Source organism: Vicugna pacos, chromosome 4 (genome assembly GCF_048564905.1).
Source record: "Vicugna pacos chromosome 4, VicPac4, whole genome shotgun sequence".
In the NCBI taxonomy this organism is placed as follows: domain Eukaryota; kingdom Metazoa; phylum Chordata; class Mammalia; order Artiodactyla; family Camelidae; genus Vicugna; species Vicugna pacos.
In genome coordinates this window covers 23286625-23299325 of record NC_132990.1, presented here as the reverse complement: position 1 = coordinate 23299325, position 12701 = coordinate 23286625, and the positions used below count along the sequence as shown (strand labels likewise).

Sequence of the window (12701 nt, the reverse complement as noted above, 5' to 3'; positions counted from 1 at the left end):
ATAAAACAAATTAGAACTTTAAGGGAACTTCATTCATCAATGATAGAACATAGATAGCTACCTTCAAATTATGTTATCTTTCATTTATTCTCAAGTTCCTCTAACTCTACAATGAGGTATTTTAATTACAAAATTTGTCAGGTAAACATAAAATAAGCTCATGTTTCCAAATGTGCTATGCCAGATTTTAACTTCGTATTTACTTAAAACTTGACTAGTTAGTTTGGGTTTGAGATCATACAGTAGTTTTTAGTTGTAATCACTGGTGGTGTTTTTCAGTTTCAACAGAATGTCTAGGAAGACAAATTTTCTCAGTAGTGGTTTTTTTTTTCTTCCTTTCCTTCTGAGGTATTTATAAAACCAAAAACAATTATATCCAGGTACTTAATTCTACCCTCCAGGGCAAGAAGTGTATCTCATAGAGAACACCTAGAATGCTTTTAAACTCAATGATAATTAAGAAGCATCAAAGTAAAACCAAGGTGTTTCACAGGGAACTAAAAGCCGTCATCTTTTGGCTACCAAAAGACACATTTCTTGTCCCCTGGAATATCACCAGGAGTTTTTTTTAACCCAAACAAGAGATGTACTTTCTTAATGCAGCCTTTCCTCTTCTGAGGATCAAATAATTCTGAGTTTTAAAAGTAAACTGTTTAAAAGAATAGACAAATAGGACTACCTCAAACTTAAAAACTTTTGTACAAAGAAAGTAAACAACAGACTGAAAAGGCAACCTAATGGATGGGAGAACATATTTGCAAACCATATTTCTTATAAGGGGTTAATATCTAGAATATATAAAGAATTCCTACAACTCAACAACCAAAATGCAAATTATCCAGTTAAAAATGGGCAAAGGACTTGAACAGGTATTTTTTCAAAGGTGATATACACAAGTAGCCAACAAACATATGCAATGATGTTCAACACCACTAATCATCAGGGAAATTCAAATCAAAACGAGATATCACCTCAAAACTGTTAGTAAGGCCACTCTTTAAGAAAACAACAAAAAAATCAAACAAAAACCAGAAAATAACAAATTTTGACAAGGGTATGGAGAAGTTAAAACTCTTGTGCATTGTTGCTGGGAATGTAAAATGGTATGGCAGCGATACAAAACAGTATGGCAGTTCCTGAGAAAATTAATAGAATTACTGTATGATCCATCAATTCCACTTCTGAATATATATCCCGAAGAATTAAAACCAGAATCTTGCAGTTATTTGAACACCTATGTTCACCGCAGGATCATCACAATAGCCAAGAGGTGGACTCAACCTAAATGTCCATCTGAGGATGAATGGGTAAAGAAAATGTGGGATATACATACAATGAAATATTATTCAGGAAGGACAAAAAAGGAAATCCTGTCATGTGCTACAACACAGATTAACCGCAAGACATTATGCTAAGAGAAATAAGCCAGTCACAGAAGGACAAATACTGCATGATTCCATTTACATTAAGTATTTAAAGGAGTTAAACAGAAAGTGAAATGGGGGTTGCCAGGGACCATGGGGAGGGGGAAAGCGGGTGGTTGTTCAACAGGCATAGGTATAGAGCTTCCATTTTGCAAGACAAAAATGTTCTAACAATCTGTTGCACAATAAGATGTAGCTAATACTATTACACCATATACTTAAAATGATAAACTTATTAAATTTTGTGATTTTTTAACAATAAAAATAAATAAACTGCAAAGGAACCAAAAGTAGCCAAAATAATCTTGAAAAAGAGGAACAAAATTGGGAGACTCACACTTCTCAGCTGCAAACTTAATGTAAAGCTGCAGTAGTCAAAACGGTGGCACTTGCACAGGGATAGACATATATATCAATGGAACCAAGTAGAGTTCTGAAATGAACCCTGACACCTAGAGTCAAATGATTTTCTCAAAAGTTGCCAATAATTCAATGGGGAGAGAATAGCTGACAAATGTTGCTAGGAACAACTGGATAGCCACATTCCAAAGAATGAAATTGAACCCCTACTTCCTATTATACAAAAAACAGCCCAAATGGATCAAAAACTTAAATGTGAGAGCTCAAACTGTAACTCTTACAAGAAAGCACAGGGGTGCATCTTCATGACCTTGGGTTAGACAATGGTTTCTTAGCACACCAAAAGCACAAACAACAGAATAAAAATTAAGCTGGATTTTATCAAAATCCAAAGTTCTGTGCTTCCAAGGACTCCATCAAAAAAGACAACTCACATAATAAGAGGAAATATTTGCCAATCTTGTATCTAATAAAGGACTTGTGTCCAGAATATATAAAGAGCTCTTACAATAAAAGACAATAAAGACAACTAAACTAAATGAAAACGGAATAAAGGACTTAACAGATATTCTGTTATACAGAGAAGATACACATATGGCCAATAAGCTTATGAAATGATGCTCAACACCATTCATCATCAGGGAAATTAAAACCAAAGTCACTTTACACCCATAAGGATTGTTAAAATTAAAAGACAAATAGTAACAAGTGTGGAGAGGATGTGGTGAGATTAGAAAACACACAGTTAGTGGGAATGTAAAATGTGCAGCTGTTTTGGAAAACAATTTGGCAGTTCCTCAGAATGCTAAAGACAGAGCTGCCTCATGACTCAGCAGTTCCTCACCTAGGGATAAATACCTAACAAAACTGAAAGCAAAACACGTGTACGCAAAAGTTCACAGCTGCATTAATATTCGTAATCACACCAAAAAATGGAAACAACCCAAATGTCCATCACTGGATGAATGAATAAAAGGTATTATACCTATACAATGGAATGTTATTAACTGTACATTTTAATGTGTGAATTGTATGGTATGAGAATGATATCTCAATATAGCTATTAAAGCTAAGAAACCGCTATAATTATGTTGTCCTATGCAATAAAATATAAAGTGTTCCAATCGGAAACAAACTTAGAAATTACAAAACTCACTAGTTTTACTAACAATGAAATGGAGACTCTCAGACTTATCTAGACTAGAATGGAACTGCCTCCAAACGCTCTCCCAAAGCTCTTCTCACCCTGGAGTGGACAAAAGTGCAACCGCCTTCCAAGGCATGGGCAGCCCACTGAGATACTACTGACTGAAGAACAGGTGCGGGACTCCTTTAAAGAGTAGCTCCTGCCATGCGTTTCTTTTCTTTAATTACCACATGGCACTGACCTGTTCTCTAGAGGTTTGGGGGGGCGTGGCTAAAACTATAGCTTCGAAGGTCTCTCCTCCCTCCTTCCTCTTCTACTTCTCCCAACACTAACCATAATGAATGGGAACAGGCGTACTAGGGGGCGTGGAAGTTAACACCCTCTTGCCTCCTCTGTGGGAAGGCCACTAGGTACATTCATCTCACTATCTACACAGAACTTCCACTCAATGGCCAAGAGACTGGGATACGGCCCCAGGCTGGCTGGGTACTGAGCTGTCCATTATCAAATAAATGTGTATTTCCCTGGAGAGGAACATTCCATCTGAAGAAAGGAGTGTGAAAATAGCTCACCTCTCCTCCTTGAAACAAAGACAACTTAGACCACTAATAAGACATTCATAAGACACCATGATAAGCTTACTAAAGAAAGTTACAAACACAACTATTAAAAAGTTAGTCTTGGCTAAAAAAAAAAAAGTAAGGTCAAGTAAAAACTGAAAATCACTTTACAAGGATCTGGTAATAAATCATTCATGTATTTGCAAAGCTACTGGAGAGCCTCAAAGAATTTGGTAAACTGACAAAAATTATTAAATTAGAAAGGCAAAAATATTTTAGTCTCCTTTGGCAACAAAAATTTTTCTACTTAAAAATAAATAAATGAACTTGTGGGTGAAGAGAGATGAAGATATTATAATTTACCACTTTCTAGTCAAACGTTTCAAGTATTCTTAAAAAGTAATTCAACGAATCGTCTAAGATGTCGAAGTAATTATCTTCCAATCCAAAATCTGAAAAGACTAGTCTTCATCATGATTTGCAAATAATCATCTTTTTCTTCATTCACACTGAGGCAAAAAGGCAAATGCATTTTTAAAGAATCAAGGCTATGCTAGAGGGAAATCAAAAGGGGAAAATAGTAACATAGGAAAATTAACAAACTATGTTATTTCTACAAGGATCTTAAAACATACATATGACATCTGTGAAATCTCTCTTAATTCTTTTCCGGATAAGGAAGAATAAAGATAAACTGCTGATAAAGCCATTCACAGGTATAATTTGGTCGGCATAAAAAAGTGATAATACACTAAACAGTCACCAGAAATACCACCGGTGTCCTCTGAAAGGTTAAAAAATGAAAATAGGACTTTTCACTGCTGTCGAAAATATTCAATTCTCCCCTCAGATGAAGTTTAGCTGAAAACAATGCTCCGCGCAGGCAAATCTTGGCAGCCCTAAACTCTGTCTATCTCCTTGGCCTGTTAAGCAGAATTCCTTCACAAACTGTTGGTCTCTGCAATAACTCCTACAAAGCTCATTACTGCCAGCGTCGGCCTATCCCCCATGTCGTGCATTTATCCCCGGGATGCATATCAACATGTGGCACATGTCCTTGACATGCACAGAAGGGCTGCACCCCAGGACAGCAGCACGCACGACAATAGTGTCGACTCTCACTTCTCTATGGTTGCTGGGATGTAACCGAGAAATCTAATAACTGTGACAGTGGGGCCTTTCGGTTTTTCCTTGCCTTTCCAGACAGTGAAGCTGCACAGACACTAATGAAAGGTTAAATGAATAGGAATGGTTGACAAGAGGTACAATAAAGAAGGAGCTTGGTAATCCACAGACACTGAGCAGAGATCCTTGGCTCAAGCAGAGAAAGGACAGCACATCGTCGAGTCACAATATTTAAAACAGCTTGCTATACACAGAGGCTTTTGTGTCTGGGTACACGTCTGGCTTTGGACTGAAAAAAAAAAAAAAAGAAGATACTGAAAAGGAATTTCAGCATGGGGCACTTTGGCAAGTGTAAGGTCATAAGAAGAGAAAAATGTTTTGTGTGGGTTGTTACATCTTTGTACTAAACACAAAAAAGCAGAGACTATGAACTCGTGAACCACAAGTTCCAAGACAATACTGTACATTTTGACAACTATTAAATACTGTATCTAGAGGGCTGGCTTCATGCAATTCCCACTGGTAAGATATACACGCATTGACTCAGTTAGCAGCTCCACATTCTGTCTTCCTTGTGGAAGAATTCCTGACACTCATCTTGGAATTTTATAGTCAAGTTCTAGTCTTCAGTGATTTGTTACAAATACTACCACTAAAACTCTCAAGCCATCTTCCACTCATTGCAAAACTTCCCAGCAGCTGACTGTAAGGAAATGGAATTTATCATGCTATCAATGTGTAAAGTACAAGGCAAACTCTCTTATAATTTCAAGTGACTGCAACACTGGAATGTCCTCAACTAGAATCTTAATTATGGAATTTTTTTTCAGTGTCCTACTCACTATACCTAAAGAGGTTATATTCCTTGGGGAACCAATTTTAAATTATGGTAGCAAGACTCTTTAAATCACCGAGAAAAAAAGGCTCCAAAATGTCAAGAGGAAAATAAAGCATAAAAAAAAAAAAAACTGACCTTGTTTGATACACATTTTTTGTAAAGAAAAAAAGTTATGACTCTGCTATGGTAAAACATTAAAAAATGATACATCTGTAAAATTGTTCCTGTGCACATGTACAAGTTAGAATACAGGTTCACAATAAATGCTAAAAGCACACTGAGAACATGTTTTAAAACAAGGGAGCCTCTTTGAATAGCCAAATTAAATTATCGCTGAACTCTTGAGTGTACTGAGGGTTCTAATAAGCTACAAATAAAGACTTTTACTGGCTAGCAACATAGTGAGGGCTACTGTGGGGTAGATTTTAAGAAAGACAAATCTCAGTGGTTTACCTCACCGGATTATATTATTTACTTAAATGGTAAATAAGTTTGTCCAAAGTAATGCCACTTAAAAACTAGGAGATAAACATTAAAGAACAATATGATCAATGACCCTTAAAGTAAACATATCACAATTTTTAGTGGAAAGTCTGATAAACTAATGTGAAATTAAACAAATATGGAATTTAATACCACTTAAGTTCTTTTTCTTTACATTTACCTAATTTATTGATCCCTAATATGTCAGCTTCATAAACAGTTTACTATTGATGCTTGTATCATGAAGCATTTATTTTAAAGGCATTTTCTCTCCAGAGCATGGCAGTTACGTGTAGAACTACTTAAAAAGAATGGAAGTTGTCCTGAGTGAACTGAAAGGTATCTCCCTCCTCAGTGATTGGGTAGGAAGTCACTTTTAACAGAACTTGGAACATTGGCCTCTTTAACAGAACTCCATCAGTTGATAAAACTACCAATAGTACTAAGCAAACCAAAACATTTAAAATGTATTTGGTTGCATTTTGCTTGATCTTCAGATCATCTGAAAGGTGGAACCCTAGAAATTTCAGCTGACCACTTGACTGTTCTTATATAAAGTTCTGCTGCTTTTATCAAAGCTAAAAAAGAAAAAAAAAAAAACTACAATAGCACCTCCAAGCCAGAACACTAAGCCAAGATTCATTGTCTACTCTTTTTCTGAAACATTCTGATTGCTAGACTGATTTTTTTTTAAGCTTAAGTATATCTAATAAAATCATGAGGCTCCCTCTAGCTCTTCATAGAGGAGTTTACTAACCAATGACCCAATGATCCTATGTAATTCCTATCCAACAGGAAAGATCTGAGGAGGCTGCCTCCCTTCCACAAGAAATGTTTTTCAACTGTCTCTTGTAAGGATGTAGGTGGTAAATGAGACCAGCTGCAGAGGAATTCTGAAAGCACTGCTTCTTACGTCTGCAAGGAGTTAAGAATTTATTAATTGCTTCCAACCTATATTTTACATTCAAAATTCTATAGTGAAACTTTAACCTGTTTAAACTATGGATACATTCCCACTTAGACTTACCCATCTTACTATAATTAGTTTTAAAATCTCAAAAAAACAATAACATTCATGAGGATCTACAGAAATTCAAACTTGTGATCTGGTTTCGGTACTAAAAACCTATATTTAAATTCAGGATTTCGAAAATTTTTAAAAATTATTAACAGTTTATCTGTGGAGTTTATGTAAAACAAGCTGATGGTCAATTGTAGAAAACATGTCCATGTACCATAATATTTATACACAATGCTGGTAGTAACTTTTATTGTTTAACCTTTCCTGCTGTTCAATATTGAATATTTTGGGATTGTTATTATTTAGAACACTATAAATAATACAGTCCAAGTATGCCATTGATATTTAGTCTACCTTACAACAGCCATAAAAGACAGTCAACTGGCCAATCATTTCAAACAAGTGAATATGAAAAATGCTAAATCAAAATCCTCAAACTCATTAAGACCATCTTACAAATACTCAGGGAATATTTAAAATTATGTGGAATCTTAACTCCAAAATTCAAAATAAAGGAAACCCCTACCTTCAAGTCATTACCTATTCCGGACTCCCTTAATAGAAGAAATATTCCCAGCAACAACAAAAAGAACAGCTCCCCCCTGCTCCCAACCCCCATCCCTTTTTGAGCCAGTGTCCAATTTCTTCTTTTCTGAACAGCTGTATTATCCAACTTAAGTTGCTCTGCTAATTTCAGTCCCACAAGGACTAACTTGGAAGGCAAAAAAATACAAGAAAAGATCAATTTGCTGGGAAAGATCAAATGAGAAAACTGTGGGGACAGCACCAGGTCAGCGTGTGGAGAACTAAGCAGACCTGTTCTTCATTAACTGCGGCTCTCTGGGGATGTCACACACTACCTGTCCGTGGGCTTTATTGAACCGCCTAACCCGCCTCTCTGTTCCATTCTTCTGGGCCCAAGTGAATCATATCCTGCTGCTGACAAGTTAGCAGGGGACTGCGGCTGCAACATGAAAGTACTTTTCTTTCTTGTCTAAATCAGGCAGATTTTTGAAAAGACGACACAGCATTGACTCGTGACATGGCAAGATGAAACGAGAGGTCTGGGCCGGTCTTGGAGCTGTGCAGATAAAAGTAATCAAATGACACTCCTGGAATGCAAATTGGCATTCTTGACTGCAGCAATTGCACAACCATGAAACATCCCTGACAGCAAGCAAGATTAGGACAAAATGTTATGTAAAGCACTGAACTCAAAAACTCTCACTTGAAAATTCAAACTGTAACACTTACATTTTAATACAGCAATAGTCAGCTCTGCTTTTGTCTGCAGCTTTTTGTAATCACATAGCCCTCCCTGGTTGACAGATATCTAACATTTGAGGTCGATGGAAAAAAGTCAGGTATTGGGCATGTACGGCTGCTATTAATATTTCCTTCCTATTTGTTTTTTAAAATCACGTGAGGATGGTTCTTTCTCCAAGTTTTACAGGCAAACAACGGCGAACTTAATATCCTCAAGGCAGGGGGTGGGGGGAGAGATGGTTGCAGACTTTTCTCAGACTTTTCTCGTGAGATAATCAAGCGGAGTTCACATTCAGGCTCAGTATTACTTCCCTCAGGTGAAGATACTCCTGTACTTTGGTAAAGTGATTAGCAATCTGGATTTTAAATACACTGCTCTCCGGGAACACAAAGAGTAGCTACAATTAAGAACTTCATTAAGGCAGAACAGTTTAAATAAAACAGCTACAAATCTAGCATAAAACACAGACACCCTATAAAAGTTGACAAGGGATTTTTTGGGTGATTCCAAAGGGTAAAGGAAGTTCTGTTAACTTGCCCAGGGTCTTGCTACTTTCGAATACGTCCTCAGATCAGACATACTAAATAATAGGGCCAGAAATAAATTCCACCATTTAAATAATGTATGTATGTGCATAGTAACATTCGAAATTGCAGAATACAAAGCAGTGGATGACAAGAGTGCTTAGCTACTGTTCAAAGTGATTAGTATTTGGGAATAGATGTGTAGACAAATAGTACATAGGCTAGGGGGAAAAGGCAGAAAATTAACACCTACAACTGGCTTTCTACAGTGTTCTTGTGTAAAACGCCATGAGAAGAAAAACTCTCAAGTGCTAAACAAATAGATTTAATATTTTGTTTCGACGCCTCCACTTAAACACAGGTTCTAACCATTGCAACTGTCCACGAAGTACATAAAAAATAATAAAACAGGCCACTTTCTGCCACTTTAATCCTGGGTACACAGGATTATTTTACGATGTCTTTTGTACATCAGTTTTACAACAGCTTGACTCTGGGGTAAATAGGAAGCACCATAAATCGCACGCTGCTTTCAAAACCACTTTAATTTCTGTCAGCATTACTGTAACCACAGTCTTGGGCTCACGCTACTTTTTGTGTGTGTGTGTGCCTGCATTTGACAGTCACATCTCCTACACTCCAGTCGTGACTTTGATCACTGAAACAAGACGTGTCACATTAGGGGGAAGGGAAGAGGGGAAAAAAATGCCAACCCGCTATCTCCCTTTTTCTTACATAGTCCATCTACATGCGGAACACAATACATCAGATCCCCAAGTGGAGGTAACAATAGCAGCAAAGGGTGGAAGCAAACTAAAAAGAAGGGATTGGTCCAGCCTGATTTCCAACAAATCAGTTTCCCGAAAGCGGACAGAGCGCTCAGCACCAAGCGAACTAATTGCCCGTTGCCTCGCTGCAGAGAAGCCGCTTCGGGCAGAAGGGCTGTACTGGAATCTCGCTTCGCAACGCCTTCCCATCTCCTCCATCACTTGCACTTGGAACTTTTTTTTTTTTTTTTTTTTAGTATCAGCCTCACTTTACAGGGAATTTCACTAAGGCTTTTTTTGTTTGTTTTTAATTCTGCCCCCTCCCCGGGCCCCAAATGCCACCCTGCAGTCAATATGTAAGTAACACAAATCGGCTCCTGTCGAATTGCACCTCAAGATCTCTTCCTCTCTCTCTTTAGGGTTGATTTTCCTGCCCTGGGTTTTGCACATTCTTCAGAAAACCTCCAGGAGCACTTCCTACATTTTCTTCACTTACAAAGGGAGGGTTCCCGAACCGGAGGGTGAGGAGAGGGGAAAAGCAGAGGTGCTGAGGACGAGGCGGCGGTGTTCTCCCGGAGCGGCGCACAAGCGCGCCCAGGAGCCCACGCCCAGCCGCCGGTCCGGCACTCGCGGGCAAGTTTTAAAAGTTAACCTTGGGTCCAAACCGCGTTCCTCCCTGTCCCGAGCTCCTTCCAGCGCTCCATCTGCCCCCGCCTTCCTCCCGGCCCGTCTCAACTCCCTAGAGCTGCCCGCTCACCTTGCCCCGCCAGCCGCGAGAGGGTCGACATTCCCCAGCCCCCTTCGCCTGCACGCACACCCGCCCTCCCACCTGGAGCTCTCCTTCGCCACTCGGGCCAAGTTGAGGGGCGATTTCGGGAGCGCGGCTAGGGCCAGGGTTGACTGGGGCTCTCCTCTCCTGCCTGCCCTCCCCAGAGCCCCCCTTCACTTCCCGCCGCTGGACTTGGAGGAAAACACGGCCCCCAGGCGGCCCCGGAGGCGCGCGGGCGCGGGGCTCCTTTCTTTCGAAGTCTAGAATAAAAAGGAAGGGAGGGTGGAAACTTCTTACCATCTCGGCATGCTGGTTGTCAAGTGCAGCCCCCGCCTCTTGGTCTCCTCTTAGCGGCCGCGCCTGGACCAGCCCCTCCGCTGCCTCTCGCTCCTTCTGTCTCGGCCTTTCTTTCCCTCCCCCTCCCGATTTCCTCCGGGCCGCCGCTCTCGCCGCCTCCGCCTCTCCCCGCCCGCCCGCGCGCGCCCTCGCCGCGGCCCCTCTGCGCTCAGGTGACTGATTTACACCCGCGCCCAGGGTCGCCCTCGCTCCCCAAGTCGGAGCCTGCTGAGTTCCCTCGGCTCCTCGGGGCAAAAAAAAAAAAAAAAAAAAAATAGAACGGATTGTCCCGGGAGGGGGCTGCTGGGGTTGGGGGGTGGTGTTGAGTGGAGGGGAGGGTGGCCGGCGGGTGAGGTGACCTCGGACAGATTTGCAAGCCCCACAAGTTTCTCCTCTCTGCAAAATTGTCGTTACTACAATGTTGCTTACCTTTTGCAAAATAAAAGTAGGTTAGTTTGGTTGTTTGTCCTCAGATTTCTAGGTGGTTCGTGGAGGATGTATATTTCTCCCTCCTCCCCGACCCCCGCGCCCTGTTACTTTTTTTTTCCTGCTCTTCTGGGCATGGAAAAACAACTTTGGCGCCCCCCGGGGGGTGCGGGCGTGGAGGTGGAGGTGGCCGCTAGCGCCAGCTGTCAAAAAGGAGTTGGTGGGAGAGGAGGGGAGGCTGCGAAACGCCGAGGAAAGGGCGCGAACTTTATTCCGACTGCAGCAAACAGCGGCGTCGCTTTCCTTTTCGGGCACTCGCCGGTCTCGGTCCTCTTTGACCAGTTCCTCCTCCAGAGCCGCCGCCGCCGCCGCCGCCCCCTCCTCCTTTCCCCTTCCCCTCCCCTCCTTGCCCGCCTCGCTGCCCCGTGCCTGATCAGCCCTGGTCCCTGCGCGCCGCCGGGGTGAAGGCAAGGGAAGCGGAGGAAACCCCAGGGGCCAGAAACTCGAGACGAGAACGTGCTGAGCGAAAAGACGAAAAGTTGCGCACGGCTGGGGGAAAAAACTTTTTTTGGTGGCGACGTGTTTTCTGCCGGCCCAGACGCCGGCTTGCGGCGAGGGCTTCCTTCCCCTTCCCTTGGGTCTGGGCCTCGGGCTGGAGACGCTGGGGGAGAGGAACGGGGCTGCCGCCTCCACCGGTGCCCGCGGGGCGAAAACCAGTCACATCTGTGGGTGACACGGGGCCGGCCTAAATCGCCCTGCCCCAGAGATGCAAAAACGCAGGCTGTAGGCTCGGCGCGCACACGTCTGCCGCTGAAGGACATTTGTTAAACTCCCCGGCCGCAAGAATTGAGGGGGGAGGCGAATTTAATCACCGTCATCTTCCTAGTACGCTTTGTGCCAAAAACATCTCTGCGTGGTGCAGATTTATCATGGCCTGAACAAACTTTCTACTCATCTGACAGGGGAGGAAGGCACAGGTTTCGAGCATACTCCCTGAGCACTTGGAAATCAGAATCGGTGAAGGCAAACACTTGCTTGGCAGAACAACAGGTTTGGTTACCGGTTACTACTGAACAGAGCATCGTGCCTCCTTCTTTTCTCTCTTCCCCGATGTAAAGGGAGAGAGAGACTGCTTAATTGCATTCAGAGGTCAGAATCAAATTCCTTTGGAAATACGCACGCTTGGAATTACGTAGTTTTATTTTCTTTGATGCACAATCTGGTCTTAGGTTTAATATAAATTTTCGCAATAATTAAAAATTTTCGGGAGCTACGACTGACGAGAGACTATGCGGCCCAAGTAGCCACAGCTGTTCTGAAAATGTGATTAGGCTTATTACTCACGTGGATCCAGTTTTTAACAGTGGGGCCACCGCACCTGCAGTTCTGTGTACTGATTGGGTCCAAATTCCTGACCGTTTCTAGGCCCTTTCAGAACAGATTTCAACTCACTTCTGCTTTTGTGAATTCTCTGTATCGTCTTATTGTGGAAAGGTTTGTTTGGTGAACAGTTCTTCGATATTATTCAGTAAATACCTTAGAGTTCTAGGCACTTAGTTCATCTGGAGGTTTCTAGAGGGAGTCTGAAGATTAGTTCTCTCACTACAGTATAAATCAAAATATAGACTAGATATCTAATAACTACCCATACATA

The 12701-nt window shown here is 41.5% G+C and overlaps 1 protein-coding gene across 12 annotated transcripts in view; it reads right to left on the bottom strand.

Moving 5' to 3' along the window:
* BNC2 (basonuclin zinc finger protein 2) overlaps positions 1 to 11860 on the bottom strand; it is a 403534-nt gene extending 391674 nt beyond the window's left edge. For 2 of the 12 annotated variants that reach the window (XM_072959368.1, XM_031676983.2), the window contains exon 1: positions 10583 to 10728. Coding sequence is in view for 4 of the 12 variants with exons in the window: in XM_031676983.2 (XP_031532843.1) it covers positions 10583 to 10585 (3 nt within the window). In the remaining 8 variants the exon portion in view is untranslated. Of the gene's footprint in view, positions 1 to 10582; positions 10881 to 11050 lie in introns of those variants that run through there. The other 10 variants (XM_072959372.1, XM_031676986.2, XM_072959369.1 and 7 more) reach the window with 8 other exon arrangements.
* Positions 11861 to 12701: the final 841 nt, after the last annotated feature.